Below are 22,003 nucleotides of genomic sequence, written 5' to 3'. Positions count from 1 at the left end.
ATCGTTTATGTGTCACACCGCACGACGCACGCATGGTGCGCATTACGCGCACATGGTGTGCATTACGCTCGCATGGTGCGTGGTGACGTAGGCAGTGACGCGGGGTCACACGCGGCTCCCCAGGATTTTGGGATGTACAAAATCTTTGCGCGCCATCTGCGTGATGCACAAATGAGGCCCAAGTGGGACAGGCCCTTTAGTCTTTTTCCTCAGCACAGGGGAGCCTAACATTAGAGGGAATAGATTTAAGGTGAGAGAAGATAATTTAAAAGAAATCCAAAGGATAGGTTATTTTTTAACCACACAGAGGATAGGCGGTATGTGGGAAGAGGCTGCCAAAGGAAGTGGTGGAGGCAGCTGCTATTGCAAAGTCCAAAAGACATTTGACGGATACATGGATAAAAAGGGTTCGAAAAATATGGGATAAACACAAGCAACTGAGGTAGGCAACCTGGTTGGTATCAACAATTTGGGCCTCAAGGCTTGTTCCCATGATGAATAACTCCATGACTTAAATTTTCCAAGGAGGTCTTGTTCTACATTATGCAGCTAGATTACCAGTTACAACACTGCATATAAATGGCAATCTCAGAGTCAATAGAGAACGGCTTGTGGGAATGATGGGTCAATGGTTTTTATTAAAACATACTCCTAATGCTCCTCTGGTATGTTTCCATGGAACTGGATAGTTAAACTAAGTGTGCTCACTAAGGATTGAATATTTTAATAACCAACAACAATGTAAAGGAGGCAACTTAACTGGTGAAAACTATGCATTCATTCATTTGTGCTGGTTTTATATCACGGTCTTAAAAAAAATCTCTGCTCGGCCCTATTCCAAGGCAGCAAAATCTAACATATTTGTTAAAGTGTTAAAGGTAGATTGAAGTATTCCCTGATCCACCAGCTCACCGTCTCATTGAATGCCACACATTTTCATAACTTGGCACAAAATCACATTGCAAAGGCTATAGTTATTATAGTAAAGTTTAATGTTTCCGGGAATGTCTGGAAGACTCCATATCCAGATGCTCCTATACTCCTGGCAAAGCAAGATTCCAACTGCTTAAAAATTTACAGTAGCTGAAACACGTTGTGCAGTGTATGTGATGTGAATTTGTATTGTGCTTTAAACTGTGGAACCACAGATTTAAGCACTCTTTTTATGAAACTCCACCCTCCAATGAAAACAAATTATTTGAGACAAAATTTGCAGCAGGTCACATAAGCCAGTTGTTAGGTTTGTTGGTGCATGTATTTAAAATGTTTGCGTCGATTTGATGAAAAAAAACTCATCAAAGTAATCAGGAAAAGTAACTATGCATTTTGTTAACTAATACGACTGAAGGTTGCAAAATTACTTGCACAAGGACAGAGCTGGACATTTGGGTCGTGACCATTCTACAGACTGTGTTAGTTGAGTGTTCCGACCAAAAGGAAAGGCAGGTGTCATAATATGGTCCACCCCCCCACCACACATAATCCCCCCCCCCCCCCCCACCACCATAATCCCCCCCACCACCACATAATCCCCCCATCTCCCCCCCCCACCACCACCACCACCACATAATCCCCCCCCCACCACCACCACATAATCCCCCCACCACCACATAATCCCCCCATCTCTCCCCCCCCCCCACCACCACCACCACCACCACATAATCCCCCCCCCCACCACCACCACATAATCCCCCCATCTCCCCCCCACCACCACCACCACCACATAACATAATCCCCCCCCCCCACCACATAATCCTCCCATCTCCCCCCCCCCCCCCACCACCACCACCACCACATAATCCCCCACCACCACCAACGTCACACATAATCCCCCCCATCCCCCCCCCCCCCATAATCTGTCTGGAGGGTCCTGACCCAAAATTTCACCTGTCTATGTTCTCTAGAGATCCTGCCTGACCTGCTGAGTTACTCCAGAATTCTGAGTCTTCTTTTGTAAACCGACATTTACAGTTCCTTGTTTTCACATTTTGCCTTCTCCTGAGTAATCATTTCCTGAAGTGCAGCAAATAAATATGCAAGCAATGTGCAGGTTTATTGTATAAAAATAAGGCTTTTTGGTGTGAATTCATTAGATTTTGGTGGACACCAATTTAGTGCAAAATGTAGTTTTGATTTCCATTCCTACAAATTTACATGCCTTGTAGCCAGTGGGAAATAGGTCTGATTGTTTGATTCCTGGGATGAAAAGGCTGGTTGGTTCTTTGCAGAGGGATAAAAGAAGATTGGCCTTTAGATTCTGGAATTTAAAAGATAGATAATACTGAGATTATTAGATTCTGAGAGGGACTGTCGGAGTGAAACTGAGAAATTGATATTGTGAAATGGTGGCCGTTTGGTGTCAATCCTAATCAGAGGGGAATGATGCTATGATTGAGTAAGGTGATCTGCCTTTGACATTCTGTAATATTCTATTAATATTTGGTGCAATCATTACAGATTTCAACACAAGGGTGCAAAGACAAAGATCCAAACACTGTAGGTGACAGATACAATTATAGTTTGAGGCAAAGAAAGATCTATTTTTTCTATTTTATCTGAAACCTTTATTTCTTTTATTTTTATAGTATGACTAGACTAAGTGGGACCTGTTGGGTCCCAGCATCACACAGGAGGGCTGGTCATCCAACGCAATATTCTACCTCTCCACCAATTCTAATATTGGTGGCCAGTTGGGGGGGGGGGGGCTTTCTGGAGCGCTAGTATGGGTGTTGTGGGCTGAAGAGACTGGCTTCCAGAGGGCTAGTATGCAAATTGTGCGCCAAATGGATTCTTGGGCTGGCGTCTCAGTCAATCAAGCCTGTTGTGCTGGCAACTCACTCACTCACGGCTGGTGGGCTGGTAGTTGACTCACGGCTAATCCTTGAAATTCTATTTCAAGCAGGGTATAAGGCCACCAATTTCAAGTGCAGTTTCTTACCACTTCTAGCAAGGTGCAAGGCCACCAAATTCAAATGCAGTTTCATACCATTGGAAGTAGGGTGCAAAGCCACTAAAGACAGCGAGTTGTGACCTCTCCCTCCTCCATCTTGCAGAGACTGAGCCACACCCACATTTCCAGGTTTATAACCCCCCCCCCCCCCCCCCCCCCCCCCCCCCCCCCCCCCCCCCCCAAAAAAAAAAGTGTGGGTTTCATGGAGTGATTGACAGGAGAGAGATTCTCAACATTTTTTAAAAAACTAATAACAATTTTATTTTTCATTGCTGGGAAGAATTCTCTGCACCTGCTCAGCGGAGGGAGACTGAGTAAGATGGCCAAAGGTCACAGCCGTAAGTGGTAGCGTTTTATCTAAAATCGATACACAGTGCAAACAGGAAGTAAGTGCATTTGCAGTAGTGCCTTTTAACTTCAAGCCAAAGCACCCAAGCCACCATTTGCAGTAAGTAATGCCTTTTAATTTCAAGCCATTGCATCCAAACCACCATTTGCAGTAAGTATCTCGGTGACTGCCAATCACCCCCCCCCCCCCCCCCCCGGACACTTATTATTATTTATTCAAATCGTTTGCTATGTCGCTCTTCCAGGGAGATGCTAAATGCATTTTGTTGTCTCTGTACTGTACACTGACAATGACAATTAAAATTGAATCTGAATCTGTAGTGCCTTTCAACTTCAAACCACACCCAAGCCACCATTAGCAGTAAGAGGTGCCTTTCAACTTCAAGTCAAAGCTCCCAAGCCACCATTTGCAGCAAGTAGTGCCTTTCAACATCAAACCAAAGCTCCCAAGCCACCACTTGCAGTAAGTAGTGCCTTTCAACTTCATGCCACCATTTGCAGTGCCTTTCAACTTAATGCCAAAGCACCCAAGCTACAATTTGCAGTAAGTAATGCCTTTCAACCTCAAGCCAATGCACCCATGCCCCCATTTGCAGTAAGTAATGCATTTTAACTTCAAGCCATTGCACCCAAGCCACCATCTGCAGTAAGTAGTGCCTTTCAACTTCAAGCCACACCCAAGCCACACCTGCCATCATTTGCAGTAAGTAGTCCCTTTCAACTTCAAGTCAAAGCTCCCAAGCCACCATTTGCAGTAAGTAGTGCCTTTCAACTTCAAGCCAAAGCAACCAAGCCACCATTTGCAGTAAGTAGTGCCTTTCTACTTCATGCCACCATTTGCAGTAAGTGGTGTCTTTCAACTTCAAGCCACACCCAAGCTACCATTTGCAGTAAGTAGTGCCTTTCAACTTCAAGCCAAAGCAACCAAGCCACCATTCACAGTAATAGTGCCTTTCAACTTCAAGCCAAAGCTCAAAAGCCTCCATTTGCAGTAAGTAGTGCCTTTCAACTTCGTCAAAGCTCCCAAGCCACCATTTGCAGTAAGTAGTGCCTTTCAACTTCATGCCACCATTTGCAGTAAGTGATGTCTTTCAACTTCAAGCCACACCCAAGCCATCATTTGCAGGAAGTAGTGCCTTTCAACTTCAAGCCAAAGCAACCAAGCCACCATTTGCAGTAATAGTGCCTTTCAACTTCAAGCCAAAGCTCCCAAGCCACCATTTGCAGTAAGTAGTGCCTTTCAACTTCATGCCACCATTTGCAGTAAGTAGTGCCTTTCAATTTCAAGACACACCCAAGCCAAGCCAACCAGGGGAGGGGAGGGAGGGGGAGCTTTGGGGCAGAGCTTTCTGGAGCGCTAGTATGAACCATTTTAGAACCAATAGACATTTTTTTGCAAGCTTTAGAACCAATAGACATTTTTTGCAAGCTTTAGAACCAATAGACATTTTTTTTGCAAGCTTTAGAACCAATAGACATTTTTTTGCAAGCTTTAGAATCAATAGACATTTTTTTTTGCAAGCTTTAGAACCAATAGACACTTTTTGCAAGCTTTAGAACCAATAGACATTTTTTTGCAAGCTTTAGAACCAATAGACATTTATTGCAAGCTTTAGAACCAATAGACATTTTTTTGCAAGCTTTAGAACCAATAGACATTTTTTTGCAAGCTTTAGAATCAAAGACATTTTTTGCAAGCTTTAGAACCAATAGAGACACTTTTTGCAAGCTTTAGAACCAATAGACATTTTTTTGCAAGCTTTAGAACCAATAGACATTTTTTTGCAAGCTTTAGAACCAATAGACATTTTCTGCAAGCTTTAGAACCAATAGACACTTTTTTTTGAAAGCTTTAGAACCAATAGACACTTTTTTTGCAAGCTTTAGAACCAATAGACACATTCTGCAAACATTTTAGAACCACCAAGGGCACTTACATTTGAGTAGACATGTGTTCAGTTTTATTCACAGCTCAGAGAAACGTGACCCTCTGCCTTTCTCCATCTTGAAGAGACTGTGTGGCACACCACTTCCTGGTTTTATAGTCCCTCCCCCCTGCCGCCAGCGGGGGCAGCAGAGAGAATGGGGAATTTTGTAAAAACATTAATATCTCTGCCATTTTTAATCAACGGGAAAAATCCTCGGCATACATGCGGCGGAGGGGGGCTCTGAGCAAGGTGGCCAAAAATGACGGCCGTAGGTGGCGGCGTTCTCTCGGAAATCGCAGCACAGATGGCCAAACCCGGTCAAGAACAGACTTTTAGTAATATAGATGGACCACAGGTTTAAATGCATTTGTAGGAGGATTAGCAGGTATATTTCCAGTGAAAGACTCGCTGCCTTAACGGGTGAAGGCAGAAATATTAACCGCATTTATCACTTAACTTGCTACATTAAACACTCACCACATGAGGGACATATCCTGCAAGGCAATAGGCCAAGAGACAGTAGAGTGGAGAAACCCCAAACTCCAACTGTGGCCAGCATGGACATAATGACCACATTACCAACACTTCCTGGATTCAAAGTAGATCTGTTAATATGTAGAGGCCCTCTATTCACCAAATCAATACACTTTTGGTTGACTTAAATCTGCTACAAAATGCCCTCATGACATAGGATAGAAAGGAATTGACGTGGATTTATGAAGAGAAAATGTTTGATGAATTTTTGATGTTTGATGGAGGTATAGAGAATAGGCAAGGAGGAAACCAGCAAATGTCATGCATTTATCATTCCTGGAAATTATCTCCTGAAGCTTTGCTCTGGCACATGACACAATACAGTGGTGCAGTCTGACTTACTTTGTTGGGGTCCAATTTTGTCATTTGTCTTTGCACTTGTTTTCTTCCCTTCAGCGTTTGATTGGAGTGGGAGATTGCAACCTTCACGTGGTCCATCCTGTTTCAACGAATGCAATCAACCTGGTGTGCACAATCAAATAAGATGAAATAGAACAAGTTGTCCTACAACTTTAAGCTGTGCACGCCATATGCAAGAAGAAGAAGGGTTTCATTCTGGGCTTAATTCCAAGGACTCAAGATGGGGATTTTTGGGACGTAGGAGGGGTTACTGATAAGGATCTCAGATGTTCTATTCCATTCTATTCCAAGATGGCGGCGCGCACGGTCGCAGCGGCTCACGGCTCTGTCTCGGTGCTCTTTTTTGTTGTTTGTGTACGTTGTGTTGTCCGTGTACGTCTTTGCTGTCGGTTCTGCGAACACCCGCTACACCCGCTACTCCCGACAGAACCTCGTGGATATCGGGGATATCGGTGACCAGCGTCAGTCTGCGGTTTCGGGTGTCTTCCATCGCAAGTATAACATCCCGGGCGACATAGCAAGACCACCGGGGTCCACGTGGATTGTTGTCGGGTCTAGGAGGCGGCGCAGACGGAGGAGGGAGAGGAAGCAGAAGCGAGGCCGCAGGTCCGGTGCTTTGCTAAGGCTAAGGAATCGACCACACAAGCCACCTCTACCGAGCCTGTATCTCTCCAACGTCAGATCCCTGGTTCACAAAATGGATGACCTGGAAGTATAACTCGCTGGAAATCGATATGTCCGCGACTGCTGTGTTATGATCATCACTGAAACCTGGCTTCACCCGGGAATACCTGATGCTAGCATGCAGCTAGCAGGACGCTTTCTGCTCCGCGGGGACAGGACTATGGACTCCGGTAAGAGCAGGGGAGGGGGTCTCTGTATATATGTGCATGAGAATTGGTGCAACAACGGGATAATCATAGACAATCATTGTTCCCCTGACCTCGAGTACATGTCTGTAAGATGCCGGCCTTTTATTCTACCGAGAGAACTAACAGTCGTGATTGTCACGCTGTGTATATTCCACCTGACGCCAATGTAAACAAGGCGCTCCCTCTCCTGCTGAACACCATTAACGAACAGCAGCGGGACCACCCCGAAGGTGTTCACATAATCGCAGGGGACTTTAATAAGGCCAACTTGAAGACTGTACTGCCGAAATTCTATCAACATGTCAAGTGTTCTACTAGAGAGGTGAACACGCCGGATCATGTCTACACCAATATCAAGCACGCGTATAGAGCCATCCCCCTCCCCCAACTGGGCCAGTCAGATCATCTCTCCCTCCTGCTCTCTCCAGCCTACACCCCCCTCAGACGCAGTGCCAGGCCCACCATAAGATCTGTTACAACCTGGCCTGAAAATGCACTCTCCAATCTACAGGACTGCTTTACACAGACAAACTGGGACATATTCGAACACCAGGATCTGGAAACTCTCACAGAATCGGTGCTGGACTATATCAAGTTCTGCATCGGAAATGTGACTGTAGACAAAAACATTCCCAAACCAGAAACCCTGGATGTCCAGCCAGGTCCGCCACACTCCTCAGAGCCCGCGATGCTGCCTTCAGGTCAGGTGACAGAGCTCTGTACAGGGCTGCACCTATTGTCTATTGACAGAGTTGCAATGAATTAGATCTTTAACTTTTCTCATTATGAAATTAAAAGCACGATGAATCAAGGTATGTTTTCATTATTGAGCTATCAAATCAAGGCAAACAAGAGATTTTGATTTTAGGTCGGTATTCTTAAAATTTAGTAAAAACTAAACTCACACAACCTTATTCTCAAGATAGAAATACCCCACAGAAAGTGCTTGTGGTAAGGCTTTGACAGACTACTCTGCATCTCAGTGGAGAAGCATATTCATCTGCTTTTTATCAGTCCACCTTGCATTGATGTATAAGTATGCACAGCTGGAGTAAATGCAGACTTGTCTTTTCAGTTTTACCTTACTCTTGCTGATCCAGGGTATGTGATATTGGGAGAACTTGTATCACAATAGTTTTCTTTAACCATTTCAATGATTTTTATAGATATTATCAGCTAAAATAAAGTTGAACAATCTTGGATTACTTTCTCTAAAACATCAGAGATTGAGCGGAGGCCTGATAGAAGTAAATAAAATTATGATAGGTATATATACGGTGGACAGACAGAAGATTTGTCAAGGAGAAAATGTCAAGAAGGCAGCATGAGGCATTAAGTGAGGGGGGCATAAGGCGATGTGCAGGGACAAATTTTCACCCCACAGAGAGTGGTGGTTGGCTGCAACGCTGCCAGTGGTGGAGGCAGTGGTGGTGGTGGAGGCAGATAAAATAGTGGCAGTGAAGTGGCTTTCAGATAGGCAAATAGATATGTTGGGAATGGAGGAATATTAATCACATGCAGGCAGAGATTAGTTTAACGACATCATGTTTGGCACACTGTGGGCCATTGGGCCTGTTCTATTTATGGACATGATTTTTCTTCCATTATTTGAATTTCAGAAGAAAATGAGGGCTTGTCATACACAATCAAACTACAGAAATGCCTCCATCCTAATACAACCCTTTGCTTCTGCGATCCTTTTGGGAAAAATCCTTCGATGATTATTTTCCAATTTATGTGTTGTTCTTGTTCTGCTTTTCCAAAAACCCTCGATTTTTCGTTTTTAGATGTCTCTGCCATCACCTTTCTTTAACCCTCCACTATTTAATCACACTACCCACTCAATATAAAGTATTGGACCAGCTGAAATTTCCTCCCAATTCTGAAAATACCAAATCAAAACAGAAAATGCTGGAGGCACTAATCCAATCAAGCAGCATCCTTGGAAAGAGAACATGTTTCAGGTCAGGGACCCTTTGTCTAAACCCTAAGAAAAAAGTTTAACGAGTAGCAAAATTAACAATTAAATAAAATTTACAAAAAATCACAATTCAAATGAAGAATCTCAGTCCTAAACATTGACCATTTCTTTTCATTGATAGTTATAGAGCACAAGAAAGACCTTTCAGCCCAAATCAACCAAGTTGCCTAACTATGCTAACCTAACTTGCTTGTGCCTGGCTAATATCTCTGCAAACTTTCCTGTCCATATACCTGTCCAAGTGTCCTTTAAATGTCATAAAAGCATGCAATTGTGCCACTTCCTCCCGCTGCTTGTATGCACTATCCTTTGTGTGAAAAAAAAAGTGCCCATTGGGTCACTTTTAAATCTTTTCTATCTCACCTTAAACCCATTCCCTTTAGCTTTATACATCAGTGATCCTTCAGCTTCCAGCACTCCAGAGAAAAAAAGACCCAGGCTATTGAGTGTTGCCAACATTTTCTGTTTTTATTTCAGATTTCAAATATCTGCATTTTTTAAATTTTCATTTACTGAGAAGGCCAATACCATCAACAACTGCCACAATTTCATTCCCTTGCCAATTCTATCCATCTTCTCAGATATCATAAGATACTGAATTAGATGATTGGGATAGGACCCAATTTCATCCGAAACTTAGCTTCCTCTCCATTATGTTTAAGAAGGAACTGCAGATGCTGGAAAATCAAAGGTAGACAAAAGTGCTAGAGAAACTCAGCGGGTGAGACAGCATCTATGAAGCGAAGGAAATAGGCAACATTTCGGGCCAAAACCCTTCTCCAGACTTCAGTGCTTACTTTGACTTCAGTAAAATTGCCCATCTCCACTCGTAAGCGGCTCATCTATTTTTGAAATCCTCAACTATGCATTTTGACCAACATTTGATCTAATCTCATCTTGGCCAGCATCTCATGTTGTACCTTCTGTAAATTTGCACTTACCCAGATCTTTACTACCCATGTCCTACTTAGAACCACCAAAGTATTACTTGTGAATCAGTATAAGTATTCAAGTTCCCAAGATTGTTACGTTAACATATCTAATGGGATGACTTGCATTATTGTACTCTTAAGATTGTTGTTGGTTTGAAATCATTTCCCCCTTTGTATCACTATGCTCACTTTGAGCTGTTATGTTTAGACTGCAGTGCCCTCCAGAGGAAAAATTCAAACATTGCACTATGAAAATATTCTCACTGATTAAAATAGGAGCATTGTAGTCAGCTCATCCAAGCCATATCCTGTGGTTAATCAGTATGGTTTTTTTTCTTTAATCTTGTTTCCACATTCTTCCATTTCTTTTACTAAATATATGTCCTATTTGTTCATTGATATTGCATTTATGTCCTTTAGGTACAATGCATTTCACATCTCAAGCTTGTGTGTTGCAAACTTTTCATTGCATTGCATTATCTTTTAAAGTGTCTTCATTGTTGCTACAACTTATGGCCTCAATGCCAGCAAAATCAACATCACGTATCTGCATATTTTCTTCACATCGGGAAAGCAGTGGGACCCTTTTTTCGTCAAAGCATTAGATCACACCAGGTCAACGATTTGTCAGGAGCATATAGGTAGAAACATAACAAGTTGGGTGTAGCCCCAATTGGTACTTACCTGCAGAAGTGGAAGGTGAGCTCAGAAAGCAGATATAAGAGGACCCAATTTCTGCACTACTTTTGTACCTACATATTTTGAAGACTTCTTAATCAGGAATGGAATTGTCCTACGTAACTAGGCCTGTGCACGGCAGCACAGTGGTGCAACGGTAGAGTTGCTGCCTTATTGCAGCAGAGACTTGGGTTCAATCCTGACTGCGGGTGCCATCTGTGTAGAGTATATACGTTCTCCCTGGGATGTATGAGTTTTCACCGGGTACTCCCCACACCCACATTAAAAGACGTACATGTTGGAAGGTTATTTGGCTTAGATAAGTGTATAGTGTGTAGGATAGTGCTAGTATACAGGGTGATTGCTGGACGGTGCAGACTCAGTAGGTTGAAGTGCCTGTTAAAGTTTAAGTTAAGCCTTCGAAGTAAACTGCTATGTTCACTTTGTTTCTCACCATTGTTCTGCAACTTAATAGCTTTGCCAATCAGCTGTGCAAATCTTCTTTGATATAGTTGGAAATGAGCAGCCAAGAACAAATGTGAGCCCTTACACATGGGATAAAGTACTTTAAACATGTGAAGGGTAGCCAGGTGAATTGTTGCTGGAAACCATCTAAAATGAACTCATAAGGCCACTAAGATACTCTACCTCCATTTTAACAATGGTACCCAAACAGCCTCTTTACACAAAGGTCAAGTGTCCACAGAATGAGATTTGGTGTTATAGGCACTGAAAGCCATAGTTTGGCTGATTTATTTCATATATATATATGTACACACACACACACACACAAGCATAACAGAAATGGGATTTTTTTGTTTTATAACATTCAACAACATAAAATATTTTTTATACCAATGGATGTACATTATTCGACCAACCCAGGCCCCTTTACATACCCACATTCAATTGCAATTTATGCCATCTTGGGCTCATGTTCAATATTTACTACCAATCAGATCTCCTTCAATCAAACATACACTCTGAATAATATCATATATTTCAGAGCTGTTTAATTGATTGCAATAGTTTACAAACTGACTCTACATAACAAAATCTTGCATTTACAATGTGCAATCAAAAATCATGCAAATTTACTCCAGATTTACACAATTTATTCCTGCATAAATATGCCCCCGTTAACCTTCATGGAATACTATTCCATAATACACAATATCTATAATATTAAAAGCGTACAATAGTAACAGATGGACAGCACAGAATATGTGACTATAAAAAGATCATATTGTTACTCGACGATTTTAAACACTTGCTTGATGTCCCTTGAATGTCAATATTAAACATATCTTCATTTTTTTTTTGGATGAATCCTTTGCCAGATGATTTATTATACCTTTACTTGTTTAGACCTTGGATAAAAGCCCCGACTGTGGTGCACTTGCTTTGATGAGGTTTTGAATTTCCTTGAAATGAAGATGTTCTTTATCACCAATTAGTTGCAGAAGTACAGCTTCACTGGTAGTAACTATAATCCCCGTGCGGGCTAGACGCTTTGAAGAGAAAAGATTAAATACAAAATTCAGATACTGTACTGTGGTAATGCTGCTGCAAACAAAACTGGCTATTTTTAATTCCCTTCCCTACAATCTATTTTCTTCTCTCCTGAAGGTCACGATTTAGACTAGGGAATTCATTGACAGATCCAACCACTCTGTGGGACTAGATCCAAAAGACTTATTTTTCATGTGTGAGCTTAAACTGTTCTGGTTTTGTTGCCTCTGAACCATCTCTTATCCTATTCATGTTCAATAGTCATAGCCACAAACTTCAGATATGGCTCAGAAACTAATATTATGATCCATTTCTACTAAACTAAGAAATCAAAAGGCATTCATAGCATCCTAACGGTCCAGAAATGTCAAGAATGAATTAAAATGTAACCCTAGGCAACACCAAGTCAAAACATATCTGTATACGTTATATGTACAGTGGCTTGCAAAAGTATTCATACCCCTTGAACTTTTCCACATTTTGTCACGTTACAACCACAAACGTAAATGTATTTTATTGGGATTTTATGTGATAGACCAACACAAAGTGGCGCATAATTGTGAAGTGGAAGGAAAATGATACATGGTTTTCAAATTTTTTTACAAATAAAAAACTGAAAAGTGTGGCGTGCAAAAGTATTCAGCCCCCCTGAGTCAATACTTTGTAGAACCACCTTTCGCTGCAATTACAGCTGCAAGTCTTTTAGGGTATGTCTCTACCAGCTTTGCACATCTAGAGACTGAAATTTTTGCCCATTCTTCTTTGCTCAAGCTCAGTCAGATTGGATGGAGAGCGTCTGTGAACAGCAATTTTCAAGTCTTGTCAGAGATTCTCAATTGGATTTAGGTCTGGACTTTTGACTGGGCCATTCTAACACATGAATATGCTTTGATCTAAACCATTCCATTGTAGCTCTGGCTGTATGTTTAGGGTCGTTGTCCTGCTGGAAGGTGAACCTCCGCCCCCAGTCTCAAGTCTTTTGCAGACTCCAACAGGTTTTCTTCCAAGATTGCCCTGTATTTGGCTCCATCCATCTTCCCATCAACTCTGACCAGCTTCCCTGTTCCTGCTGAAGAAAACCATCCCCACAGCATGATGCTGCCACCACCACGTTTCACAATGGGGATGGTGTGTTCAGGGTGATGTGCAGTGTTAGTTTTCCGCCACACATAGCGTTTTGCATTTAAGCCAAAAACTTCAATTTTGGTCTCATCTGACCAGAGCACCTTCCTCCACATGTTTGCTGTCCCCCACATGGCTTGTGGCAAACCGCAAATGGGACTTCTTATGGCTTTTTTTCAACAATGGCTTTCTTCTTGCCACTCTTCCATAAAGGCCCGATTTGTGGAGTGCACGACTAATAGTTGTCCTGTGGACAGATTCTCCCACCTGAGCTGTGGATCTGCAGCTCCTCCAGAGTTACCATGAATATGCTTTGATCTAAACCATTCCATTGGCTGCTTCTCTGATCAATGCTCTCCTTGCCCGGCCTGTCAGTTTAGGTGGACGGCCATGTCTTGGTAGGTTTGCAGTTGTGCCATACTCTTTCCATTTTCAGATGATGGATTGAACAGTGCTCCGTGAGATGTTCAAAGCTTGGGATATTTTTTTATAACCTCATCCTGCTTTAAACTTCTCCATAACCTTATCCCTGGCCTGTCCGGTGTGTTCCTTGGGCTTCATGATGCTGTTTGTTCACTAATGTTCTCTAACAAACCTCCGAGGCCTTCACAGAACAGCTGTATTTATACTGAGATTAGATTACACACAAGTGGACTCTATTTACTAATTAGGTGACTTCTGAGGGCAATTGGTTGCACTGGATGTTATTTAGGTGTATCAGAGTAAAGGGGGCTGAATACTTTTGCACGCAACACTTTTCAGTTTTTTATTTGTAAAAATTTTTGAAAACCATGTATCATCTTCCTTCCACTTCACAATTATGCGCCACTTTGTGTTGGTCTATCACATAAAATCCCAATAAAATACATTTGGTTTGTGGTTGTAACGTGACAAAATGTGGAAAAGTTCAAAGGGTATGAATACTTTTGCAAACCACTGTACATGAAAGATTGTAGTCAAGCTGGTGGGATTCCATATAAGAAAGTCATGATTAAAGTTGAGCACAAAAACTTACTGAGGGAACATTCTACAATTGTATGTCCTGTTGTTGGGGCAAATCATTAAACCGAGGCCTCATCTGTTCTGTTGGCTGGACATTAACAATGCTCTAGCTTGTACAAAGTACAGGGGATTTAACCTTGGCATCATTGCTAATCTACAACCCTTACTCAATATTATAAATATGCTGCTTGTGAGAGCTTTCTACATGCTAACTGACTGCAATATTTAATCTGTTATTAGTGTTAAGAGAGTTCAATGTTTCATTGTCATATGCCCTGAAATGGAATAATGAAATTCTGATTTGCAGCAGCATAACAGAAGGAAACATAGTACTCTGTAAATACCATAATAACAAAAAGTGTGTGCGTGCATATAAAACAATAATAGTTCAGAGCTTATTTTTAGGTTCTAGCATTTAATAGCCTGATGCTTATGAGGAGGAAGCTGCTCCTGAATTTGGACATCACACTAGGATTTAAAGATGGTTCATTTAGAGAAACATTTAGAGAATCCTAAAAGACACATGGCACATATAACGCAGCATGGGAGAGGTTTTCCATCAACTGATCAACTAAAGTAGTTTTGCAGCATATCCAGACTCTCCTCCTAGCTGAAATAGAATTGTGTAGTCAGATGGTGCAGCGCCAGAGACCCCGGTTCGATCCTGACTACAGGTGCTGTCTGTGCAAAGTTTGCACGTTCTCCCCATGACCTGTGTTATCCATAATCTCTGGTTTCCTCCCACACTCCAAAGACGTACAGGTTTGTAAGTTAGTTGGCTCGGTAAAATTTTAAATTGTCCTTAGTGTGTGGATAGTGTTAGTGGGAAGGGATTACTTGGTGGACCGATGGGCCCGTATCTCTAAACTAAACAGCATGGAAACATGTCCTTCGTCCCACCAAATCCACCCCAACCATCAAGCCAATTCTGTTTTATTTGCCCCATACTTCCACCGAGTGGCGCCAGTAATGGCTTCCGCGCCAACAGTCTGTCTGTCGCTTTGTTCTCTGTTGTTTTAATAGTATGTATTAAATGGATGTTTTAGAGTTCTTTAGCTTGTTTTATGCGGGGGGTGGGGTTGGGGAAAACTTTTTTAAACTCTTATGTCGATGGAGATGCGTTTTTTTCCCGCATCATATCTCCGTCCGTACTGCGGCTTAACATCGTGGAGTTGAAGGGACAGAAGTTTAGGGGTAATATGAGGGGGAACTTCTTTACTCAGAGAGTGGTAGCGGTGTGGAATGAGCTTCCAGTGGAAGTGGTGGAGGCAGGTTCATTGGTATCATTTAAAAATAAATTGGATAGGCATATGGATAAGGGAATGGAGGGTTATGGTATGAGTGCAGGCAGGTGGGACTAAGGGGAAAAAACATTTGTTCGGCACGGACTTGTAGGGCCAAGATGGCCTGTTTCCGTGCTGTAATTGTTATATGGTTATATGGTTAGTTGGCGACCTCTGCTAGAGCCCGACTTCAGAAGCTCCAACCGCAGGAGCCTGCGGACTTTGACAGCGTGGAGCTCGCGGTCCCTGGTGGGAAACTGATTTTGGGAGCTCCAAGCCGCAGGAGCATCGACCGCCTGGATCGCAGGGGCTTCCATCGCCCCAACGGATCGACTGCCCCGACCACGTGAAAACAAAGAGGGAAGATTGGACTTTAGTCTTCAATCACAGTGAGGAATCTGCTGTGTTGGATGTTTATGTTAACTTTGACGTAGGTGTGTGCCTTGTCTCTTTTTTTGATATGGCTATGGTAATTTGAATATCACTGTACAATTGGTACGTGACAATAAAAGACCTTTGAAACTTTTGATATTCTATTCATCCCCCTACCCCCACCACTGAATAGAATGGCAGTAGGAGTGGCCCAACTCAGGGATGGCTATTAATAGAAATATGACCAGGAAAAGAAGTGGGAACACCCACACAGGATGAAGTTACATTCTTCCCCCACCTACCCCCGAAAATCATTGAACCCTACAGCACAATAATTCTATTTTAATGTGTGACTTTGCTGAGATAATTATAACATATTCCCACAACACAAAACAGTAGGATTGAGTGAGGTGTTGAGGGTTATCAGCCAGAACTGATAGTTATCGTGAAACAGCCAATTACACGCATCATCTACAGCACAACTTCTTGTCAGAAATATTAACACCAATCTTTTAACAGAAAAGATAACAGAGCCATATTAGCTTGGGCTATAATTATGCTGCTTCACTAGGCAGAATTTCTGAGTGTCTGCCCAAATGAGTTGTGAGATTATGAAAAGTTAATAACTTGCAAGTTCTGTCATTACATCAGTGGCATCTAATCAACAATTCATAGCAACAAAGAATCTGTGCCAGACAGGGTAGGGGAATGCACTGTTTTGTTGCCAGAACCAACCTTTGTTAAAATATGGTAAAATTCTAGATGCCAAAACTCTTTGTTTTTTTATAAAAAGAATTGGAGACATAAGAACTGCAAATGCTGGAATCTGAAGCAAAAGACAAAGAACTGGTGGAACTCTGCGGGTCAGGCAGTGTCAGGCGAGGAAATGGACAGGCAAGGTTTTGGGTTAGGACTCATCGGTCTGAAGAAAGGTTGCCAGCCCATTCCCTCCCCAGATGCAGCCTGATCCACTGAGTTCCTCCAGCACTTTGTGTTTTCCATTTTTTCAATTACCTTTTACAATATAAATTGAAATTAAGATCTTACCTCCAAAGCAAACATTCTGTCCATCATACTTCTCGAAGAAGTTGCATCAGCTACAATATGCACTTCAAGGCCTCTTCCAATCAGATCCAGAGCAGTCTGTTGTATGCAGACATGAGTCTATGCAAAAATAAAAAATGTGTTCCTAATTCTTTTGTTAAGCAGCAGTCCGTGTTAAATATGTAGAAAAGGGTCAGATTAGCTGGGAACACTAAGTGGGTGGTGGTTTCTATTTGCGTTTGAAGACAAAACAAAAACTAAATTCAGAAGAATTTGAAGGACTCATCAGAGATACTCAAGGCGACAGATAGCACAATGGGCTAAGAGTTCGGCTGGCGACCGGAGGGTAGCCGGTTCAAATCCCGCTTGGAGTACATACTGTCGTTGTGTCCTTGGGCAAGACACTTCACCCACCTTTGCCTGTAATGGAATGTTACGGCGGCAGGCGCGGGCACACCGCGACGCCCTGTGTCTCCCTTTCAAGGGAGATGCTAAAAATGCATTTCGTTGTCTCTGTACTGTACACTGACAATGACAATAAATTGAATCATTTCATTTTCATTTCATATATGTACTTAATTACTTTAATGTGATTTTTTTGGTGATTATAAAAACAGTAGAATTGGTATCTTTGGGTGCTGTTTTGTTTATGTAAAATAATATGGATCCACTCCAACTTAAAATATGGTTTTGCTTCAAAGGAGTAAGTTCCAGATTTCCTCCTGCAGGTTGAAGCAGCAGCAGAATATGAGACAGTGCAGCAGGAGAAGCCAATTTCTAGCCAGAACCACCAATTCCTTGTGCTGGACTCATTTATGGGCAAGGTTTTCCCCCTTGCAAAGTCCACTACTTTGCTTTCAATAAAGATTTTCCAAATCAATTGCAGAACCCAAAATTTGCATTTATTTAAATTTAACATTGAAAAACTTCCTAAAACAATTCAATAAATTGTTGTGAACATTTGTGATAACGTGATAAGTGTGTGAAAGAGGGAAGGGATGAATGCCAGAGTGCGAGGCCTACATAGCAACGGTACAAGGCAGATACAATGGACAGGGCAGATGGAAGCACAACCAGATAAAGTAGCAATGTTACAACATTTTGAAATTAAAAAAAATCAAGTCTGCAATTTATCCCATCAGATAAAGCATAAAAAGAAGTTTAATTTGACACCTAATTCACTTGCATATCTTCAGTATTAAAATAGTTATGGCCAATTTCATACTCTGAAATTAGCATCTTGTTCCCTATTGCTTTTCCATTGCCTTAACTCAAAAGCTGTGATCGAGGGCAGTCAAAGGTCATAACTTTCTTAAAAATTAAGAAAACTGAATGAAATTTTCAGTTATTATAGATTGAAGCATTCTGAAACAAATATGAAACAATCTTACTTAGATGACCTGAAATTAAAGCATATAATTAGTTAGTTACCTAATTGTAGCTAATTACAAAATTCAATTACTAGATTGAAACATCTATCCATTTCTTAAGAAAAGGTTAACATTTTAAAATAGCCTAAATGTCCAAATAACATTCACACAAGAATTCACAATATAACATAATTTTTTTAATTTCACATTGTCATGAATTTATAGGCCAAATGGAAGGAATTTAATGTTTACTTCCCGTAAATTAATGGGCATTTTAATCGTCTTGCGAGTGGGTTTTTTTGGAACGCGATCGATTGGAAAGTTGCGATTGCAGTGAATTTGAACCCCATATCGGCAGGAAAAACACTGCCGGTTCATATGGGGCCAAAATCACATTATCGCCAAGGAAATTTTTATTAAAGTCATCCTAAGAAGCAAGTTTATATGTAAAATTGACGACTTACATTTTGTTTTATCCCCTACGTGAGATCCGTCCCATTGTAGGCGTTGACAGCGTTAGAAGTAGCTTTTTATTTTACTCCTGGGATTAAATTGTCCCAGGATTTTTTAAATAAAACTTCCGAGAAGTCGGAACGATTTTTCTGCAGCAGCTTAACAGCCTGAGGAAGTTTGACTCCAACAGGCAGGAGAAAACGGCATTTGAATCCCGCCAACCCCCCCTCCCCCCTCTCAAAGGCGCCAAAGTCACGCACACGGCCAGTGGCAGAACTGCAGCGCGGCTGAAGGTGAGTATTGTAACATCGCTAGACAAAGTCCAACAGGTGGCAGACCCATAAGAGATTATAAATGTAGGGCTGGCAAGCCCTGGAAGGGTTTTTAAATCAAGGCACTGGGAATGTTAAAGTTAACATTTTGAGAGAAATTGAGACAGATGTCAGAGAAGAATGGAACTTTGGGCAAGCGGCACTAGGACATAAAAACTGTATCAAGGGGAAGATGGGATGGCTGGCCTGGACCGAACAGAAATAGCCCAATCTTTGTCAGGGCTCGAAATTAGCAGTTGCCCGGGTGCCAATGATCACCCAAAGTGCCGCCGAGCAACCTAAACGACAAGTCATTTTGCCCGGTTTGGCACGCAGATAGTGGTTTATACCGAAGATACACACAAAAAAATGGAGTAACTCAGCGGGTCAGGCAGCATCTCTGGAGAAAAGGAACGTGACGTTTTGTCTCGGCGACGGCTGTAACGCGTGGGAAAGATGCTAAGTGTGGCATGACGGGCCCGGCACAGCAGCAGCGACAGCGGCTCCATCTCCTCCTCCTCGCTCACCCCGCCTGGCCTGATAACGGCCGCTGCCTGCCACTCTACCAACGGCACTTTCAAAACAAACCCTCCCGCACGCCGAGGACGGGAGGGAGAGAGCGCGGGAGGCCCCCTTCCGCCGTCTGAAGCGTCTGCACCGCTTGATCCCGCACCTTGCTGTTGGTTGGCGGAGAAGGGGAGGCGGTGGTGAGGAGTTCCCAACTGCCTCCCCCTTTGGCGGCGGACAGGGATGGCCAAGGCAGCGGGTCAATGATGCTGGTGTTGTCTGAGGAGCGCTGACCTTCCTTCCTCTCCACCTCCTGTCTCCCTCTCTCCGTCTGTCTCTCTCTGACCCTTTGTGTCTCTCTCCCTGTCCCACTGTCTCTTTCTGTCCCTGTCTGTCTGTCTGTCTCTCTCTCTTGCCCCCCCCCCTTTATCCTGGGACCCCTCCTCTCAATCCCACACTGATCCCCATTCCTTTATTCAGTCCTCACTGACATCCCCTGTGCTCCCCTCCCCTCCCCATCTACCCGCCTCCCATTTATTCATCCTGCTCTGATCTCCCTATCCACCTCACATTGATTCTCCTGTTATTTAATGAAAACATTCACAGCTATACGTTGGATTTATCCAGATTTTACGTTTACAGTCACTCATATACAACCCAAATTTGGTCAGGAGATATTTCAGTTAAAATTTTAACATTAAATCTGAAGGGGGAATGATGGAAACAGCGTATATCAATAACAATTTTAAAATCTGGTGGGTACAAACTGGATATCTTCATTGCTGTTCATAACACATACATCTAATCTGAATGTCCGGTAATGTGGCGTTTTGACACCTTTAAACATATTACCAAAAGAACATTTGCTGCAGTTATGTCCTTTGAAAATTGAAAATCTGAATCTGAATAAAAAATTGAATCTGAATCTTTGGCCATCTCTTGTCAGTTAGTATGATGTTTAACCTGTCAGATGGGTATAGTCGATTTTAACAGCTATTATCATAAAATGTAGTTTTGATATTTCCTTGCAACCTGTATATTTTGTTGTGGATAAATTATGTGGGAAGCGAGAGTGTTTCTATACCAATAGCAATAACGACCCATGCTATGGCCATGTCATGATAATTTTCGGTCCTTCACAGAGAACATGCTTGCATCAATCTGTAGTGTGCATGGTTAAGCATATATGTTACCATGGTCCAGGATTTATTGACACAGGTTGATCATACGCTGAATAATCCAACCACATTTTTGTTTGGAAGTGGAAAGAAATAATAGAAATTGCATTAATTGCAACGTGCAAAAAGTGTTGAGATACTGTGCTATAATTTTGCTGCATGTCATTGTGGTATATATGATGTCTTGATTGGTGAAGTATGTTTAGTTTGTAACTTTATTTGAAGCAGAAATAATATGTGAATGCTTCATTGACCATAATTCCGACTGGTAACTACACACTTCGTCCGAGCACATTATCGCCGCGTCATGCAAGCCGTCTTAAATGACCACCTAAACTGTCATTTGGCAACCTAAAAAACTCCTAGGTTGCCCGGCTGGCAACAGGGAAAAAAAAGTTAAGTGAGCGCCCTGTTTGTTGGCAAATGTATTGCGTAGCAGCTTGGAGACCATAAGACACCAATTGTATTTTATCTTTTAGTGTTCTAATCTTAAATTATTAAAACACAGAAAAGGCCATTCTTCCCACAGGGTCCATTAGGGTAGCAATGCACATTCCCATTTTGTCCCTCCTTATTTTCCTGTAGCCTTGCAACTTGTTCTTTCTCACACATGTCCATCATCTTTCCTTTTATTCTTTTTTGCTATTTAGGCAATGCTGGGAGTTTAGCCAATCAGCCTACCAATGCTATTTGAGATGTGGGAGGAATTCAGAGCATTCAGAGGAGACCCACATGGCCATGAGGAGATTGTGCAAATATTGCAGAGACAGTGCTTGAGATGAGCGTTAAGCAGACGTTCCTGGAGATGTTAAGAAGCAGCACAAATTAGTGGTCCCTCGTGTTAACATTTTGTTGGGCAAATTATTGAAATCAATTCTGAGAAACAGTGTAAATCAATATGTAAAAAGACAAATTAATAATGATAAGTATGGACTGAAAGTAGAATGCCACAATTAACTTGACCAATTTATTTTTGAGGACATAACAACTGAAGGCAATGTGTTTGATTGGCTAAGTTGGATTTTTAAAGGTTAACTATACCAAGTGCAGACCCGTTGGGTCTGTTTCCCCAACGGCGTTTCCGGGGGGGGGGGGGGGGGGGGGGGGGGGTGCGGCATCACACTCACATTAACCACCCCCAAACACCCAGGTGGGGGGAGGGGGGTGAGAAGAGAGGAGGGAGGCGAGAGGAGGAGGAAATGAGTCAGATTTGGGAGGGAAAGAGAGCGGGGTAGGGGGGGTGAGAGAGGGGGATGGGGAGAGAGA

General features: G+C 42.3%; 1 protein-coding gene across 2 annotated transcripts in view; it reads right to left on the bottom strand.

Annotated features, from left to right (window-relative positions):
- Window positions 1–11,296: 11,296 nt before the first annotated feature.
- The window catches only part of isoc1 (isochorismatase domain containing 1), a 28,327-nt gene continuing 17,620 nt past the window's right edge, over window positions 11,297–22,003 (bottom strand). For both annotated transcript variants that reach the window (XM_055632841.1, XM_055632840.1), the window contains 2 exons: window positions 16,922–17,038; window positions 11,297–12,094 (listed from right to left, as the gene is read on the bottom strand). In XM_055632841.1, coding sequence (XP_055488816.1) covers window positions 11,948–12,094; window positions 16,922–17,038 — 264 coding nt within the window. In that variant the 3' untranslated portion in view covers window positions 11,297–11,947. The remainder of the gene's footprint in view (window positions 12,095–16,921; window positions 17,039–22,003) is intronic.

This window comes from Leucoraja erinacea, chromosome 3, assembly GCF_028641065.1.
Source record: "Leucoraja erinacea ecotype New England chromosome 3, Leri_hhj_1, whole genome shotgun sequence".
NCBI lineage: Eukaryota > Metazoa > Chordata > Chondrichthyes > Rajiformes > Rajidae > Leucoraja > Leucoraja erinaceus.
The sequence above is the reverse complement of the archived record's forward strand: the minus strand, read 5'-3'. Positions and strand labels throughout refer to the sequence as shown.